The sequence below is a fragment of the Ailuropoda melanoleuca genome, chromosome 20 (genome assembly GCF_002007445.2).
Source record: "Ailuropoda melanoleuca isolate Jingjing chromosome 20, ASM200744v2, whole genome shotgun sequence".
Classification (NCBI taxonomy): Eukaryota; Metazoa; Chordata; class Mammalia; order Carnivora; family Ursidae; genus Ailuropoda; species Ailuropoda melanoleuca.
This window is the reverse complement of record NC_048237.1, coordinates 8,992,132-9,012,632: the sequence shown is the minus strand read 5'-3', so window position 1 is coordinate 9,012,632 and position 20,501 is coordinate 8,992,132. Positions and strand designations below refer to the sequence as shown.

The window sequence follows — 20,501 nt, the reverse complement described above, 5'->3', positions numbered from 1 at the left end:
CTCAAGTTTAGATGAGAAAGATCATTCTAAGAAGGTTTTTTCCCCTCCTACTTTTGCCTATTCTTTCTCTATGTCTTGTAGGCTACTTTTCATACTATCATGAACTAAGTCTTGGAAAATGATATCCATAATGAAGCAAACAAGCACCTTACCACACCACGTTTGTTATAAAATAGAGTACCTGTAGAATGTTTCACTGCCATAAAGAAGTATTTACAACAAGCTACAGAGGCTTGGCTTTTATGGACCAGTTAAATAAAAACAACTGGTATCCAACATAAAGTTCCCATCTTCGCTTTGGTTCAATAAGAACATTCATTTAAAAACACATCCAAATTTCCCCCTCCCATACAGTCTGTAATACTGCCATCTCGTCATAAAAAACAAAAACAAAAAAATAAACCTAACATATTTTTTTGGTGTGTGAGTGTATATACTTGAAAAGAACCAAAATGTCAAATAAAATTAGCAGTGATTATCTCTTGGTAGTAAGATTATACTTACCGGTTTTCTATATAGTTTGAATTTTTAATAAGCAATTACTGATTTATAACAAAAAATTATTTCCATTCTTAGCAGGGTGGGAAGACCTACAAACAAATTACACAAGTCAAGAGCTGCTTACCTGTCATTGCCCCGTAACATTTTGGGATCAAAATATCTATAGTCATCAGTTTCCTGTTAAAAAAAAAAAACCAGAACTTGATTTCTCTTTAGAGAGTTACCATTTGGTTTTGAGTATTTTATCTAATTAAGGTATTAATCTGGATTGATGAAATAAATCTGTGTCACCACCACCACTACTACTAACAGAGCAACACTATTCTAAATACTTTACTTTAGATGAAATTACTCACTTAAATCCCCATAACATCTGTGAGATAGTTACTGTTACCTCTGTTTTTTCAGATGGGCAAACTGGGGTACAGAGGGGTTCTGTAACTTTCCTAAGGTCACATAACTAGTAAGTAAGGGAAATCCAGGATTTGAACCCAAGTAGTCCAGTTTCAATGCCCAAACTCTTAACCACTATACTGTATACTATGCTGCTATACTGTCTTGAAAATATACCTATTTTATAAACCAATGATTTTTATTTTGTTCTAGAATTTTATTGTATGTCCATGATTTTACTGAATATACAGAATAACCTAATATAGGTTCATAATCTCTATTACTTAAAACATTTAGAGTTAGATGTATTCTGGAATTCTGAATTTAAAAAAATTTTTAGATAGGTAATATCATGCATAAACTGTATTAACACTCCCAGTTACGGGAGTTGGGTTATACAAAATCCTTCAGTTTTCAGAACTTTGTAGATTTCAGAAATCGTGGATAAGAGGTTGTGGACTCTATCAACTGGAAACTAGCTTCTTGATATTAAAGGAGCTGGAAAGTACTGTTTTACTGCTTGCAGTGTAATCACTTCCTAGCCTCTGCCTCCCCCTCCTTCCACAGCACAGTCAGCCAAAGGGGTATGTTCTTTGCTGGAGCATGGATGGCCCTTTGCAAACCTGACTAATGACAAACTATGCACTGGTTGCCACCACCTAGTCCCGTACTCAGTGGTGGACCATGCTTAACCAATTACAAAACTCTCAGTGCATTCAAAAGTAGCATCATAATCCTTCAACACTTTGCTCCAGGAAACCATTACCAACCAGATTTACAAAATGAAACCTATCTGATATCTTTTAAATTCCCTTCTTTCAATTTATCCAGTCAAGAAAAGCAAAGGAGAACACTTAGTAAGTGATAAGAATGCATCTAGAATTAGGATATAGCATTTTCAAGCCGTTGAGATAAGAGGCATTCAAGATTACCCGCCAGGTCTAACTTAGTCCACTTTGCTATGCTCTTTGGTATTTTGCTAATCTCTCCTTAATGCCTCCAAATCAAGTTGTCTATCTGCGAACAGGAAAAGGATAAGAAAAAGTGCAGGTAGCTGCTTCATCTAGCAGGTGGCTAAAAAAAAAAAAACGCTTTCAAAGCAGAAAAAATTTACTAATTCTAATTAGTTAAAAAATATCTGTCTGTAGTAACGTGTCTTCAGTTATACAGATAAAGTCAATAGTTAACTAATAAATGAACTTACATAACCTGGAGAAACATCAAAATAAGAACTGTAATTTAGCCATTCATGTGTCTATAACAAATATTGTGGAAGGCATGTGTATGTTGGAATGAGTAGTAATCAGAAATACAGGAATAGTAGGTTTTTGGTTCCAATTCCGCTACTAAAATAGTGTGATGTGGGAGAAGTCATTTAACATCTCTTGGTTTCTTCTTCCCAATGTTCAAATTACTTCTAATATTTCCTTAAACTCTAAAGTACTGTGACTCCAGGAAAAGCATGTTTCTTGCCGTCATCAAAATAGCACAGTGGTGAAAAATGTGGCCTGCCCAGCTCTGCCATTTATTAACTTTGTGTCCCTGGGCAAGTTAATTAACTTTATTGTGCCATAGTTTCCTCATCCATAAAATGAAAATAATAATAAGACGGTATTTTTCGTAGAAGGTTCTAATAAAAACTAAATGAAATGTGAAAAATGTTTTGAATGGTTCCTGGCACATAAAAAGTATATAATAAAAGTTAGCTATCATCTTTATTACTGTCATTATTCATTATCTCAACTTCAAAATTAGGGATAGTAACAAAATATCCTAAACTTCCTTAACCCTTGGGTATTTGGCATCTGTCTAAAATTCTGCATTTACTCATATTTTTAATCTTTATTAGTGTTTGGGATAATATCTCTCACAAATTTAGAGATTGTTTTAATTTCCTTAGTAGTAGTATCATGTTTTAGCAATTACAAAAAGTGACACAAAAAGTGACACATTTACCTGAAGATTCTGTTCCATCTTTCTTAGCATGGGATCTTAAGCCTTGCTGCCAAAATCTAAAGAGATCCAGATCAACCCGAACTAGGGTTGATGTTGCCTTTCTTGATTCTAGACTCTTGTGATAACCACTTTCTAGTCGCCACAATAACAGGATGAGCTGTTTTATGAAATGGACTGTGATGATTTTCACATTCTTTTCTCGAATTGTAAACAGAGAGCTTGGAAAACCAGTATATGCTAACAATATTTACCCATTTGTCTATTCATCCAACAATTTCTCTCTCAATTTACTTTTCAGCCCAAGACTTTCATGACATCTGAACACACGGACTTAAAAATATCACTGTGTACTCCTCTCCTAATTTTCATAAAGTTAAATTGGTCTGGTACTCTATACTACACCAGCTGATGCTCACTAGTTCTTTGTCATTTACAGAAACTTGCTCCTTAGGATATATTTTACATTTAACTATATATAGAATATAATCTACATTTAATTTGGATGAGAGCTGGCTGAAATAGTTATAGCAGCTGAGAAAACCGATTCTCATTATCTGTGATAATGGCTAAAAAGGCTTTTTGAGAACACAGACTCCTTCCTTTCCCTCATGTAGTCTGCTGTGATTAAGCCCACAATGAACTCCGATTTTACTGCTTTTCATGAATGTACTGAGTTTGATATGTTCATGGACTTGTACGTACAATGTTATATGCTACTTACAGGATTTGACTTCATCTCCATGAGATTGTCTAGAATACGAGTAACAGGTAGATTCTGTGGAAAAGATAAATATTTTGTTAAACATTAGAAGAATAACCAAAGTTGTTCTCTATTAACGAAACAACTGAATCATTCCACAGGTAAGCATGCTTACTATTCCATGAACCACACCTAAAATTAAGTATTCTGTGAATGGTGTCATAGATGTAAATACCCCAGCACTACTCAAGTTTCCAGAGAAAAAAATGTAATTCTAAATCAAAAGGTCCTTTTGCTGTGAAAGTGTAACCAGGTTTTAATACTTGTTTGTATTCACAGTGCTTTAGAGTTTAAGGAAATATTAGAAGTAATTTGAACATTGGGAAGAAGAAACCAAGAGATGTTAAATGACTTCTCCCACGTCACACTATTTTTAGTAGCGGAATTGGAACCAAAAACCTACTATTCCTGTATTTCTGATTACTACATCTACTTTGTTAGATGTTTGCTTTTTAATACGACCACAATTGCAAACTTTTGATCAAATAAGAATCCCATTTTCTCTATTTCCTTTCTGCAGGTAGTAAGAGTTTCTTTAGAAACAGAGTAACTTAAAGTTTGAAAATGTATGAGATTAAAGAAACTCAGGAGTCTTTCATTTCTAATGTATATTCTTCTAAGCCAAAAGGGTACTTGTGTTCTTTGAAAAATGGGGAAATGGATACGTACAAATTTTATTGACCATTTTTGTTTTGCCTGGGATAAATTCCAAATTTCCAATGACATACTGCATTGTTTTCTTACAGAAGAAATTCCACTTTGAACATGAAATGTGTAACACCTGTGTTGGCAGAAGACTGCCTCTTGACATGCTTACATGCCTTGGGATAAGAAATAGTATTGTTACACTTCAATCTATTTTTTATCATTATTTTGAACATAAAACATGAAGTACAGAAAATTTACTAAGTGACTATTCATCCCTACTGGGATAGTGTTCTGCTTACTTTGAGCTGCTATTTCTCAGGATGTTCTGTAAAAAATATTTTCTATCTTAGAGACTTCCTACAACAAAGGCAACATTAAATCTGATTATTTAAGTAAATGTAAATAACACATTACTATTTTACAAGAGTTTTGCTTTCTTTAGGTCATAAAAGATTTTATTATTACTAAAATGGACTACCACTACAGAAAATGCTGCTTTGCCCAGACAGAAAATATGAATTTCTTTTTTCTTTTTCTTCCTCAAGATTAGCAAGTAAAAGCCTTTAAGATAATCTTAGCCAAGTAAAATTAAAGCTATTTCATCACTCCCTGATATTTGTGTTGGCCAGAAACCTTTTAATATAAACAAAAGCACCAAAGGTTCAATCTAATTGAATGTATTTCCTGAATTCTATTATTTGGAATTAAAAAAAATAACGTAGCTCAAAATTTTACCTTTTAAGTTTTGTTTCAAATAAAATTGAGTTTGTACAGGTAGGAATAAGTCTAAACCATGACTTTCTCTGAAGAATGACTGGGGGCAGATTTACATCTATAAGAAGGCTTTATCCCAAAGAACAAACTGCAGTTATAGATTTCTTCCAAGTAACATTAACAAATGATGAAGTACTTTGCAAAATAAAAGGAGGGAATAATTTTTAAAAACACCCGGAGCAAGAACACATTAAACGATTTTACTAAAATTAATTTTATACCAATTTCTCTATTTACATACAGCTCTCCACTGAGCTCCCTGAATTGCACTACCACATCTGTGCCACAGAGAAAAATTCAGAAAAGATGTTATGTAATGATAAAGCCATTAAGAGTCATACTACTTTCATATTTGTGAAAACAACTGGAAATTTGAATACTTGTATCAACAGCTCATGATAAATCCTCATGTAGTATAAAAAGGAGATTTTTCTAAAAGGTACAACTAAATTATGCTTTATATTTTATAGCTCTGCAATACCTGAAGACAAGCCTGCTAGTGAATAGGTCATTAAATAATAAAAGAAAAATTTCTTTCTGCCAGAATAATTCAAAAGTTCATGAGCCCAGAGACAATTCTTTATGTTTTTCTCTGGTCTTTACAACCACATAACACCCAAAGAATCATCTACCATTGCTGCACCATAGGGTATTCACATACTACCAGATATTAAGGAAGACTTCAAGTGTTGAGAATGATAAAGGAAATACATAATTTCCTTTCCATAATGTTGTTAAAGGCATGAGAGAGATTACTTCAGAAAACAACTTCGGAGATCCCTGTCACCAACTAATGCTCTACCTAGCTTTTGTTCTTTACCTAAATGAAGAATTGAGTTCATCATTAAATTAATTTTTTTTGAGGGGCGCCTGGGTGGCACAGCGGTTAAGCGTCTGCCTTCGGCTCAGGGCGTGATCCCGGCGTTGTGGGATCGAGCCCCACGTCAGGCTCCTCTGCTATGAGCCTGCTTCTTCCTCTCCCTCTACCCCTGCTTGTGTTCCCTCTCTAGCTGGCTGTCTCTATCTCTGTCGAATAAATAAATAAAATCTTTAAAAAAAAATAATTTTTTTGAGAGTAAGTGTGGGGGGTGGGAGGTAGGGGTAGACGGAGAGGAGAGAGGAGAGAATTCCAAGCAGGCTCCACACCCAGCACGGAGCCTGAGCCTGATAACCTGATGACCTCACAACCCTGAGATCATGACCTGAGCCAAATCAAGAGTCAGACACTTAACCCACTAAGCTACCGAGTTAATCATTTTAAAAAATCACTGGTTTTTTTTTTGTTTGTTTTTGAGAGAAAGAGAGAGAGAGAGAGAGAGAGATGGGGGTGGGGGCAGGGAAGGGCAGAGAAAGAGGGAGGGAGAGAATCTTAAGAAGGCTCCATGGCCAGCACAGAGCCTGATGCAGGGCTCATTCGCACAACCCTGAGATCATGACCTTAGCTGAAATCAACAACTGGACACTTAACCGACTGAGTCATCTAGGTACACCCAAAATCAATTTACATTAATAATTTATATGCAAGACTGATCAACTTTTGAAAAAAAACTGAACTGTGGCAGCTAAACACTAACAAAGAGAAAACAGCAAAACAAAACCATACAATTTGTTCAAACAAAAAATTTCTGTAGCTCAATAAAAGAGGTATAAATAAAATTTAATCAAATAAAAATTGTTTAAAACATTTGTTTACATTTTTAAAATTTTTTTGTTAAAAATTTATTGTTTAAAAAAATTCCCAAGCATAGTTTTTAATGTTTTTGGAAACTGTTTAAGAAAAAAGGTAAAACATTATCATGTAGGTTCGCAAATAAATCTTTAGTAGTCAAAAGCTTTATTACAGACATAGATTTGAGACAAAAAGGTCTCACACACATGAATATCCTAAATTAAGGATCACTGTTTCTAAAATCCTCAAACTTCAGATACATGAACTAGAAATTTTATTTGGAGGAAAAAAATCTATTTCTAAAAACCCTTACTGTTTTTATGATCACAATCATATTTTGTGATTTTAGTCACTGGAAAAGTTTAAACAAAAGCAAAACTGAAATAAAATATGCACAGAAATTAAAAAACAATCTAAGAAAAGTAATATAACTTTATACCCAAAACAGTTAAAAAGTTGTTTTTTTCCTTTAGTTCTCCTAGAATTAGCCACTTGTTGCCCTATATTGCCATCTGGTCTATGGTGACTATTTCTAACTCCCCTGTTGCAGCCCTGGGCTTGGGATGATAACGTGATTCTGAAGTCAGCAGTGAGGCTGGGGCAAGAGTTGCTGCTATCCTGATTATCAACACACTGGACAATGAAAACTAGTATGTGGACTTCCTTGAAGAGAATGCTTACCTTGAACACTATTAGCCAAGAATAAGATGAAATGCGTGGATACCAGAAACACATTGGGAATGATGTAAGGGACAGAAAGTTGTCAGTGAAGTAAAGACAGGAAAAGGGAGGGAGAATAAGATCATCTATTTCCAAAATTTTGAAATTATAAATCAGAAAAGGATCTATGGGTGAATCCAATGTTCACATCAGTATCTTACAGATGAAGAAATTATAAAATATATAGTAGTGTTTTTTCCCCAAAATTATAGCATATTAATGGCAATAAAATCAAGAAAGATTACATGAACCCAACAAAAACTAAGTTCTCCATCACTCAGCTTCAACAATGATCAACTCATGGCAAATCTTATTTCACCTACTCCCTACTTTCCTAGGTTGTTTAAAACAAGTCCTCAATATAAAATCATTTTAGTCATCAACATTTCAGTACATATCTTCATGATATAAGAACTCAGAAAAAACTATAACACTACTAGCATACCTAAAATGATTAAAATAATTTCTTAATACAGTAATATCTAATCGTTAAACCTTCCCTGTTGCAAACATTGTTTTCTTGTTCAAATCATAATCTTAAGAGCCATACACTACAATTGGATGATACACCTCTTTTTTAAAAAAAAGATTTTATTTATTTATTTGAGAGAGAAAAAGCATGAGCAGGGGGGAGGGACAGAATAAGAGGGAGAAGCAGACTCCCCGCTGAACAGGGAGCCCTGACAGTTTAATAATTAAAAAAGAGTCTCTTATTCTAGAAATGTTTAAACTAATAGAAATCCATTTTAAAAGTTACAGTGTCCTAATGTTCTAATATTGAGCAGTACAATGATGGGAGGTCTGGGGCAATTTGGGAACTAAGAGGAGAGATGACCAGAGAAGAGACTGCTAGAGATGAATTCTGTCACTTTCACACTTGTAAAGTTTTGAGTACTTTATGCCTCTTAAAATCTCTAAATATCATTTTGCATTTTTTTCATCTGAACGTTTTCAACTATAAATGAAATAAAAACAATATTTATTGTCTGCTTGTAAGAGCTTTGTATACTTTCTTTATTGGGCAAGGTAAGTTTTATGCATCACAAGTATTGGCTATCACATAAAACCACCTGAATGATATTCACAGATTTGGAATTTATGTGTGGAAAATTGTACAAAATGTGATGAATAATATAGCACAAACCTGCATAATTCATAAGTGTTATTTCACTTTGGCTTGTTTGCTAAAATAATCCCGCTTTTAAAAAGGAATAAACAAATAAATAGCAAGCAGTGGAAATCAGTAGGTTAAAAAGAGCTAAAAGATGTATCATCTAGAGGCACCTGGGTGGCTCAGTAGGTTACACATCTGCCTTCGGCTCAGGCTGTGATCCCGAGGTCCTGGGATTGAGCCCTGCATCGGGCTCCCTGCTCAGCACAGAGTCTGCTTCTCTCTCTCTCCCTCTGCCCCTCCCCATTGCTCGTTCTCTCTCTCTCCTTCTCTCAAATAAATAAATAAAGTCCGAAAAAAAAAAGTTACCAGAATGTTTTCTAATAAGTTATACTCACTTGCTGTTTCAATACAAGATTCTTCACTCCTTCCATAACAAACTGTGATCCTGTATTCATGACTCGTGATAGGAGACTAGGAGCAAAAGAAGATCACACTAAGTACAAATTATCTTTCCAATTTGTTACAGATAAAATATTTGCCTGATTATACACGACCTGCTGATGCTCACTGTACCTACCACTCTTATTCTCACTAAACAGAAGTGACCTGAGAATTTTTGCTTCCATAGATATCACTGCCGTAATTTTATCTAACAATGAAAGTGATAAAATTCTGACTAGTCAATAATTATTCATCAAATGTAAAAATAAAAGCTGTCTTCAAATAAACCTTTTAATTGCTTAGTCTTAGCTATATAGGCATACCTTGTTTTATCATGCTTCACTATAGTGCACTTTGCATAGTGGTTTTTTTTTAAACAAACTGAAGGTTTATGGAAGCTTTGTGTTAAGGAAGTCTACTGGCACCATTTTTCCATCAGCGTTTGCTCCCTTCATGTCCCTGTGTCACATTTTGGTTACTCTCAGAATATTCAAACTTTTTCATTATTACTGTGTTGGCTATGGTCATCTGTGATCAGTGATCTTTCATGTTACTACTGTAACTGTTTCAGGATGCCACAATCCTCCCCCATGTAAGACAGCAAACTTAACTGATAAATGCTGGGTGTGCTCTGAATGCTCTATCAACTGCCTGTTCCTTTGTCTCTCTCCCTCTCTTTGGGCCTTCCTATTCCCTGACACACAACAATATTAAAATCAGACCAATTACTAGCCCTGTAATGGCCTCTAAGTGTTCAGCTGAGAGGAAGAGTCACATGTCTCTCGCTTTATTTTTTTGATGTCTGATCTTATTTGTTACTCTTAGACAATCTCCTTTTTGACTGGACTCAGAGGTCGAAGCTCTCAGAGAGGACAGCCTCTGTCTCTCGGCACTCGGATCTTGGTGTTTTTCTTTGGCTTCCCTCATTCTCCTGGCCAAAAGTTTAGCATATACTGCAGCTTCTTTCTTATTTTTCTTAATACGCTGTTTCCTCAGAGCAATATGCTGACGTCTGTGTTGGAGGACACGTGGAGTAACGAGATGCTGAATCTTCGATGCTTTGGTTCCTGGTTTCTCACCTTCCTTGTTTAGGGGCTTTCTTACAACATACTGGTTGACATCATCTTTAGAGAGACTGAAAAGTCTGCAGATTCTGCTAGCTCGTTTGAGCCTCAAGCAATGATGCCCAGTAGTATCAATGAGTCCAGGAATATCCCTCCCCCCCCTTTTTCACAATGACCAAGGTGAGAACAGTGAGACTGGCATCCACAATGCAACCTCAAGCAGATTTGCGCTTTCTTTCTTCAGTCTTCCTTGGTCTCTCTCCGGTCCCCCAGAATGCTCCTTACTCAGCAGCAGGCAGACATGGCCATGGGTCAAGACACCTTGCTTTATGGAGAAGCCTTGTTTGTCACTGCCCCCACTGATTCAGACCACATAATCCTTCTTCACCCAGATGATCAGCAGCAACTTCTGCGGCCATATGCTTCTCATAAAAGAGGTGAGGTTTGTGTTTATCGTCCACTTGAATGAGTTTCTGGCAGCCAGTAGCTGGGAAAGAGATGTTCAGCTTCATCCTAAAGGAGCCTACCACCTCTGGGCACCATGAAAAAGAGCACATGTCTCTCATTTTGAATCAAAAGCTAGAAATAATTTATTGAGGAAGAAGGCATGTTGAAAGCTGAGACAGGCTGAAAGCTAGGCTTCTTATGCCAGTTAGCCAAGTTGTGAACATGAAGGAAAAGTTCTTGAAGGAAATTAAAAATGCTATTCCAGTGAACACATGAATAAGAAAACAAAAGAGACTTATTAATGATATGGAAAAGGTCTGTGTAGTCTGAATAGAAGATCAAACCAGCCATAAAATTCCCTTCAGCCAAAGCCTAATCCAGAGCAAGGCCCTAACTCTCTTCCATTCTATGAAGGCTGAGAGAGATGAGGAAGCTGCAGAAGAAAAATACGAAGCTAGCAGAGGTTGGTTCCCAAGGTTCAAGGAAGGAAGTCATCTCTGTAAGGTAAGTGCAAGGTGAAACAGCAAGTGTTGATGTCGAAGCTGTAGCAAGTTATCCAGATTTAGCTAAGGTAATGAACGAAGGGGGTTACACTACACAAGTTTTCCAATACAGACAAAATAGGACTTCTACTGGTAGAAGATGCCATCCAGTACTCTCACAGCTAGGAGAATTCAAGGCTTGGCTTCAAAACTTCACGGACAGGCTGACTCTCTTATTAAGGGCTAATACAGCTGATGACTTTAAATTGAAGCCAATGCTCATTTATCATTCTGGAAATCCCTAGGATTTATCCCTTAAGAATTATGCTCAATCTACTCTGTGCTCTAGAAATGGAATAACAAAGTCTGGATGACAGCACATTTGTTTGCATGATTTACTGAGTATATAAGCTCACTGTTGAAACCTACTGCTCAGAAAAAAATATTCCTTTCCAAATATTACTGCTCATTGACAATACACGTGGTCACTCAAGAGGTGTGATGGAGATGTACAATGAGATTAATGTTGTATTCAAGCCTGCTAACAAACTATCCATTCTGCAGCTCGTGGATCACGGAGTAATTCTGACTTTCAAGTTTTCTTATTTAAGAAACTTACTTCATAAGGCTATAGCTGCCACATATAGTGATTCCTCTGATGGGTCTGAGCAAACTAAATTGAAAAACCTTCAAAGTTTTACCATTTTAGATGCCACTAAGAATATTCGTGATTCATGGGAAGAAGTCAAAGTATCAACATGAACAAAAGGTGATTTAGAGGGGTTCAGGACTTCAGTGAAGGAAGTAACTGCAGATGTGGTATAAACGGACAACTAGAAATAGAAGTGCAGCCTCAAGATGTGACTGAGTTGCTGTAATCTCATGATACAACTTTAATGAATAAGGAGTTGTTGCTTACAGATGAGCAAAAAAAGTAGTTTCTTGAGACTGACTCTACTCCCGATGAAGATGCTATGAAGACTGCTGAAATGACAACAAAGGATTTAGAATATTCCATAAATTTTGCTGATAAAGCAGTGGTAGGGTTTAGAGGACTGACCCCAATTTTGAAAGAAGTTCTACAGGTAAAATGTTATCAAGCCCTATGCATTGCTACAAAGAAATTGTGAAGGACAATTCCATCGATGCAACAAACCTTACTGTAATCTCATTGTAAGAAACTGCAATAGCCACCCCAACCTTCAGGAACCACCACCCTGATGAGTCAGCAGCCATCAACATTGAGGCAAAACCCTCTACCATTAAAAAGATTATGACTCGGTGAAACCTCAGATGAGGTTATTATTTAGCAATAAGTTATTTTTAAATTAAGTATGTACATTTATGGGGCGCCTGGGTGGCGCAGTCGTTAAGCGTCTGCCTTCGGCTCAGGGCGTGATCCCAGTGTTCTGGGATCGAGACCCACATCAGGCTCCTCCACTAGGAGCCTGCTTCTTCCTCTCCCACTCCCCCTGCTTGTGTTCCCTCTCTCGCTGGCAGTCTCTCTCTGGCAAATAAATAAAATCTTAAAAAAAAAAAGTACGTACATTTTTTTGACAATATGCTATTACACCTTTAATTGACTACAGTACTGTGCACACATAACTTACATGCATGGGAAACCAAAAACTTAATTTTGAGTTGCTTTATTGCAATACTCGTTTTATTGCAGTGGTCTGGAACTGAACTTCACCATAATATCTCTGAGGTATGCCTATAGTTTTTAGGCAAATTATAATTTGAAGAGAATTCCCTGCTTTCCTGATTGCCTTAAGGCTAAAATAATAAAATTAAAGACAGTAAATAAGATTACTTGTTTTTGTTTTAGGAATTCAAAACACAGAGGCTGAAAATATATGAGTGTAAGTATTACGAGTAGGTCAAAAGTTACTATTTTCTCTACATCACAGCAGCTAGGTTAGTCCTGTGTTTATACGATCTCCCCACAATACATTAAATCTATCATATAAAAATGTGAAGCACAACATACCTAGTGAGTTTTACCTCAATTCTGAAGAAATGTTTATTGTCTGAATTTTTAACACCAACAAATGACCTGCCACATTGGGTTTACATTTGTAGCTTAGTCTCTCACTTTGGATCAAAGCATGCTTTGTGGGATAGAATGGTATTCTCGTATTATGATATCAGAAGGCTAGGGATATCCTTCAAATCAAAATTTTCCTATCACACATTTTATTAAAATTCTCAAGTACAAAATCCATAAGAAATCTAATAGGCTTTAAATATTGTTAAGATTTTAAGACATGAAACTGGAAAGTCTATTAAAAACAGGAGAGTAATTTTCCAAATAAATTTCCTTTTCCCTATCTTGTCCTTACTTCTCTCTGAAATGAAGAGCTGGACAAGATGGAAAATCCTTTCTTTAATAGAAACAAGAGAAAGTAATCTTTGTTGAAGTAAAGAGTTCAGAGCCAATTCCCTGGTAACAGGCAACTCTGAGTGGTAACCTGCATAGCACTGTATGAAGGTGAGGCTAGCTGGATTCATTTTGTCAAGCACTTACAAGGTCCTGCCTTAGGCTGAGTGTTTTTGCCTTTTGCAAATTGTTTCATTAAAACCAGAAGCTCAGGGTGAGGCTAGAATAAAACTGTTTTCTCCTGCACTACTTGTTTTTTTTTTCTAAATCTAAAAATTAAGGAATTTGAAATAAGTATGGTATAAAAAAGAGTAGTTAGAATTACCTTGTTCAGCTACTTTGAAAATCACGCACACTATAGGAGTCTCTGGAATCAGAAGTCAGACCCAGTTCTGGGGACTTCTTCCTTGTCATTTAACAGTATGCTTAGGTGTATCTTGAAGCTAAGTCTTGAGTGCCTAGCTCCAAAACTATATTACTTAGCAACACTGATATAAGAATAGCTTTAACCTTCATATAACTTCTGAAAATGAAAAATGTCATGTTTTAAGAAAAAAGCAGAAGAATCCAACAGCTCATACCATGTAAAATGTCTTAACTTACATTTTAAAATGAGAATTTAAACTTAAGGAAGGCAAAAGCATGTTGACATTCATAGCACAATGAAAACATTCTGAATTCAAAGTGTCAGTATGTTTCTGGGTACCTGGGTCGCTCAGTCGGTTAAGCGTCTGACTCTTGGTTTCAGCTCAAGTTATAATCTCATGAGATCAAGACCTGAGTCAGGCTCCCCGTTCACAGGGAAGTCTGCTTGAAGATTCTCTCCCACTGCCCTTCCCCCCACTCGTGCTCTCTTCCTCTCTAAAATAGATAAATCCTTTAAAAAAAAAAAAAAAACCCAAGCTCCCCCCCAAAACAAAGTGTCAGTGTGTTTTTAAGGCATTTGAGTCAAATTATGGTCTGGAGTACCAGACTTATTCAATCAGAAGTATTAAAAACACTTACCCCATTGGTTTAGTGGTAGTGTTACCATAGCTGGCAGGAGCTGAGGCCATCTTGGCAAAAGCCCTATGAAATAAGAAAGTTATATTAGAAGTTGATTATCATAGCTAACATTCAGCATCACAAAATTAAAAACTATTTAGACTGTAACTTGTACTATGCAGACATTTTCTGAAAATAGTAATCATTTTTCAATACAATGTTTCAGTACAATCAGCACTGGAACAAGTATATAAATACTGATTATATGATTTGTAATCTTGTAAAATGATACCCAAGTACAGTACACTTTAGTACTGAAACACTGAGATTCTTAAAAAAACACAAATGCATTCATTTCCTAAATTTCAAGATTTTTTCCTTTTATTATATCTGATCCTTAACATAAAACAGACTTGCTGCCTTAAAAGAACAATCACATACTGATTAAGTCTCTTTATTGTTCCCCACATTCCATACTCCCTCATCCCCAGACACATATCTTTGCTCATGCTCTCCTTTGAGGGGGATAAACTGCTTTCTTCTCCAACAGATACTGTGCATTTCCTTCTAAGACTCAGTTCAAAACCACTTTCTTCATTAACACTATTCTAATTTTACTACCCAATGATTTCTCCTTTTAAGAGTTACATTCTACAACACACACTTTTATATTTAATTGCATATAGTCATTTATTTTCAGTCTTTCTAAATGTTCAGAATCTAATTAACTAAACTACAGAATTCTTGAAGGCTGGGCAAAAAGATGGCACTTAGATGTATTTTTAAAAATATTTCCCTTCTGAGAATATGTTCACTGCAGAGAATCAAGAAAACAGTATGCTCCCAAGAGAACCCTACCACTTTAAGGATCACTATCAGGATTTATTATTATTTTTTTTTGTATATTCTTCTAATCCTTGGATATATGTATATATAACATATAGACTTTCAAAAACAAAATTGATATCATATTGTAAATACTGTTCTATAACATTTTAACAGCATACCATAAATATTTTCATGTGACTCAATATTCTATTATAATAATCCTAATTATTTCAACTGCTTTTATAAAAGGAAAAAAGTTACTTAAATATGAGAAAACTTCATGAGAGTAAAAAAGGAATGAGAATCACTAAGATGTGATAGTTAAGATGCTAAAAATACTCTATATTTCAATCTGGACAAAATTTACTGATAATACCATCAGAGAAATCCCAAACACAAAAATCGCAATCTTGTTTAGAAAGGAGGATGTGAATCAAATGTTTTCAGAAATAGACTAGAATTTCTGCCTTCAGCAAGTATTTATTTTTTCACTAGAATCAACTATATCTAAACAATAAAGAAGGTATATAATGGTACATTTTTATAGCTGAACATTATGTAAACAATAAATACCACCACTGAAGAAAATTTAAAAAACCACTATTTAAGAAAACAAACAACTGGTAAATTGAAAGTTAATGGAAAACTAGAATATAAAACTATCCTTATTATAGATATGATTTTCAAGACTTAAAAAATACGTGTAATGTGCATATAAAAAGATATATGCTATAGTTGTAGGCTCTGGATGATGAGATTACAGGTAAATTTTTACTTTATACCTGAGTTTTCTAAAATTTTCTTTGAAAAGTGGTATTACTCATAATTAGAATAAAAAACTGTTAGAAATTACATATTTTATAACTATATAAAATGATGCCCAAGACTGGCTTTCCTCTTATAACAACAAATGTCTGATTACAGAGTTCCACACAAATCATAATGTTAAAAAACAATGACACATGCCACACAGCCAAATGTCTAAAGGCTATGTATTATAAAAATTGTAGAAGGCAGTTTTCAGTTTCTCTTTTTAAATAGACATTTGTTGTATGTTTTTCTTACTGCAAGAACACAGTCAAATAAAAAGAAATTTGAAAAAGGGGGTGTGGCTTAGTCAGTACAGCATGTGGCTCTTGATCTTGGGGTCATGAGTTCGAGCCCCACACTGGGGCAGAGATTACTTAAAAAAGAAAAAAGAAGGTGCCTGCCTGACACTCTAGTCGGCGGAGTGTGCAACTCTTGATCCCTGGGTTATACGTTTGAGCCCCATGTCTGGTGTAGAGATTACTTAAAAATAAAATCTTAAAAAAAAAAAAAACTCATAAAAAAACAAATCCGAAAAAGCAAACAAAAGTATAGATAATAAAAAGTACTCAAACTCAAAAACTTAGAGATAACCCCTGATAACAACTTGGCACATTTCTTAATACAGCTGAGCTTGGAAAGCTATTCAATCTTGTAGTCTTAATAACTTTAAGAAATATTTTGATGGTAATGTTTGTTGCAGAAAATAAAGCACACAAAATGAAAAAATTCTACTACTTGGAGTTACCCACTATTAGCATTCTAACGTATGTCATTTCAGCTATGTAATTATGTGTATGTACATATACACATATACACAGAGATGGATGGATAAATGTATAGATAATAGAGATCATATTGTAAAAATTGTCATCTAAGTTTTGGCTCAAGTATCACCTACTCAGAGACTTTCCCTGATCTTCTCGACAAATTTAACTCTCACCCCCAAGTTAAGATCTTATCATTTGCACTCATATGTGGAATTTAAGAAACAAAACTGATGAACATAGGGGGAGGGAAGGAAAAACAGAGTAAGATAAAAACAGAGAGGGAGGCAAACCATAAGAGGCTCTTAACTATAGAGAAAAACTGCGGGTTGCTGGAGTGGAGGTGGGTAGGATGGGGTAATTGGATGATGGGCATTAAGGACAGCACTTGATAAAATGAGCACTGGGTGTTATATGCAACTGATAAATCATGAAATTCTACCCCAGAAACTTCATAATATACTGTAAGTTAACCAACTTGAATTTAAATAAAATCTAAAAAAAAAAATCTTATCACTTGGTGTTATTTTATCACTTAGTATGGTTTAACATTATTCTGTTCATTTTTGGCTTATTGGTTGATTCATTGTTCCCTCCATGTAAATTCAGTGAGCATAGGGGCTTCCACATGTTCACTAATGTATTTCCAACGTCTAGAAGAATCCCTAGGCATAGAGAAGAGGAATCAATGAAATCAATGAATAGTGTTATAAACTATTTTTTCACTTTATCATGTAACATATACATTTCCAGTGTTATATTAAATAAGTGTTCTACAACATGTTTTTTTCAATTGTATCTTATGGAAATTCCTATTGCAGGACATTTAGGCTGGCTGCTTCTAAGATTTACAACACCAATTACTTCTTTGGGATAAACCCTTAAGAGCAGAACTGTGTGGTCAAAGATTTTTTTTTTTAAATTATTTTTACACCATCTAGTGAAAATTGTGACAATTTATGTTTTTAATAGCAGAATATAAATGCACCAATTAGCCTGCCTATATCCTTGGCACAGCACTTCACTAAATCTTTGCCCTATGTTAATCTCCATTTCTCTATTAGTGAAATTAAAATTTTCTTCTAATGTTTTTGAGATATTTGACCCAAACATTTCAGTCTTCAATGTTCTTATCTAATCAATGAAGAAAATACAAACTTGTCTAGGAAAGAACATTATCACCATTTTATGTCATTTTAAGTTGTGGACAGGGAGGGCCAGATAGGGAAATATTTATGCCACTGAATAAAAAAGAAAAAGGTACTATTAAATTTCTTGGTAACACTGCCATTTTCTTGGGAACTCTATTTCCACTGTACTCTCTTATATAAGAAAAAAATAAAACTTACTTCCATTGTTTGATATATTGTAAGGGATTAAGGTTGCATCCTGCGTCAGTTAAAGCTTTTTTGTATTGCTCCAGATCAGCCTGAAATAAGCAAAGAACGGTATTATAAAAAATTTCACTTTTGTGAAAGAGAAGACCATTTTGTTTGTTATTATTTGATTAATCAAAAAGTTAGACCAAAGGCATGAGTTTAAATTTTAGGCACCCAAGCACAGTGGAGTCATATTTTAAATGAGTATATAAGTGAGCACCTGAGACAAAAATCACATCTAATGAAAATTACCTTTGACAGGCTCCCAAAGCACCTATCCAGTATTTCGTCATCCCTCAGTGAGTCCAACAGAGCCAGTTTTTTTTCCCCACTTTTGAAATACACTGCCTTTCCTTGGGATAAGCACTAAATGAAACATTTGACTCGACCAAGAATATTTTAAAACCAGAAACACAAGGGGACATTGTGACATGACAAGGACTGAAGGGAAATTCAGATTCAGGTTTTCTCCTCTCACATGCACTCCAGTGGTCCAAATTCATTAACTGATTATCAGGCGTCTTACACTTTTTAAACTGTTGTTTTCTCTTTCTTGCTATTTTTATTTCCTGACGAGCAAGTTTAGTTGAATTCCTGTACTTTGTAAGAGCCTACCATCATGGTGACTCCATTAAAAAAATTTTACAAGATAGAAATTTAAAGCTCACCTTCAACCAGAGATGATTACTACTTTGCATTTTTGGGGCTATCGGGCTGACTTCAGTAGTCATAATTTGCTTTAAACCTCTTAATGGTCACTAAAACTTATGAAAAGACAAAGTCCATACCAAAAATAAATAAAAATAAAATAATGTGGTCAAATTAAGGGAATGTGGAATTAAGTTTTAAAATCAAAATATTATAAATAGGCTATAATCCTTTATATATATATATATGTATATATATATATGCCTGTAAGACTCCCCTAAGATATAGGTATGAGATACTTCTGAAAAGAAAACTACACTTTCACATTGAATTAAAATAAAAGCTATATACCCACAATAAAGCAGAATTGCCTAAAGCAAATACTGGGTTTAGTTTACTGTTTTAACATGCCAGAGATTTTTGACCAAAAGAAGTGCTATGATCTACCAGACTTTAAAAAAAAATGCTACCAGCGAAGGAAAGAAGTTTATAACAATTGTATCATTCTAGATGTCATCTCTAAAATTCTTTTGCTTGTTGCACATCCAGTAAAATTCCACTAAGTTAACATTAGAGAGAGTTAGTAGGTCTCCAACCTGGCAACAACACTGATACCAAAATCACTAAATGCCTTCAAAGTCAATTACCTATACATACTTAAATTTTATTTTTTCTTCAAAAGCAATTGATGGCCTATCACAGAAAAAGAAAACAACAAAATTACCCACAATCCACTCTTCCAGTGGGGGGGGGAATCTTCTAGAAAGGAAAAGCTGTCATTTTCCAATCATTCTGAGAAATTTATTGATATAAAATTATTTGACTGCAATACAAAAAATGTCAACTTTATTTTTATATGAATCATGACAGATATAAATCTGAAGTTAAATTTCATTAAATTAAATTATAATATTTACATAACTTTTTGGAACTCTGGGTATTTTCTAACTCCTTATATTCTATAACGAACATTAGTTTTTAAGAACCTTAAAATATTACCAAATTTTTACTTTAAAGATAAATTCATTGGAAGACATTAGTGGCTATAGCTCAAAGAAACAGAGCTTTTAAGATCATCACATAATGAGAAATAAGACCAATGTTTCAAAAAGCATAGCAAACTTGGTTAACTTAGTTTATAATAGCTATTTTCCAGAAATAAGAATTTTGGCCATTTAAATCCAATTCATATTCCAACAACTTAAAAGTGGTCAGACATTTCATGAGTGCATAGTTCCCTTGGTGACAATAAATATTGCTATAAAACTCAGCTGTAAATAGAAACAGCCTTAACAAATTGTTTTTCTTTTAAAGAAAGGAATGAGGTAGTTATTTGGCCATGTGATCTGGTCTTCTACTTTTAAAACAAGTATTTCCCCTTCTACCCAATAACTGAACAAAGAGGACATACCTCAGAGGGTGCTTGCTGTGCACTTATATAATAAATAAGAAACAGCCTCATTTTATCTTCTGGAGTTCCTGCTACATAGGGGAATATAAATAAAAAACTTTCATAATTCTTGTTAAGTATTATGGTTAACACAAGTATATAAAAATTTAAGGCACATAAATGTGATAAAATATGGTTCTTGATTCAACTGACTTAAGATTATAGGCACTGTAACTATAACCATGTACAATACAGATATGGAAAAAAAGATTAAATGTGTGGGATTGAAGGAATGGAATATAAGTATCTCCATTCTAGCTTTCAAAATGTCTATAAGAGATTTACCTTT

General features: G+C 34.6%; 1 protein-coding gene and 1 pseudogene across 2 annotated transcripts in view; both read right to left on the bottom strand.

Annotated features, from left to right (window-relative positions):
* Nucleotides 1-20,501, bottom strand: part of SCFD1 (sec1 family domain containing 1) — a 103,116-nt gene that overhangs the window by 8,963 nt on the left and 73,652 nt on the right. For both annotated transcript variants that reach the window (XM_002928372.4, XM_034648621.1), the window contains 6 exons: nucleotides 20,174-20,244; nucleotides 18,085-18,164; nucleotides 14,355-14,417; nucleotides 8,931-9,006; nucleotides 3,572-3,625; nucleotides 626-678 (listed from right to left, as the gene is read on the bottom strand). In XM_002928372.4, coding sequence (XP_002928418.1) covers nucleotides 626-678; nucleotides 3,572-3,625; nucleotides 8,931-9,006; nucleotides 14,355-14,417; nucleotides 18,085-18,164; nucleotides 20,174-20,244 — 397 coding nt within the window. The remainder of the gene's footprint in view (nucleotides 1-625; nucleotides 679-3,571; nucleotides 3,626-8,930; nucleotides 9,007-14,354; nucleotides 14,418-18,084; nucleotides 18,165-20,173; nucleotides 20,245-20,501) is intronic.
* LOC105241663 lies at nucleotides 9,013-12,394 on the bottom strand (annotated as a pseudogene).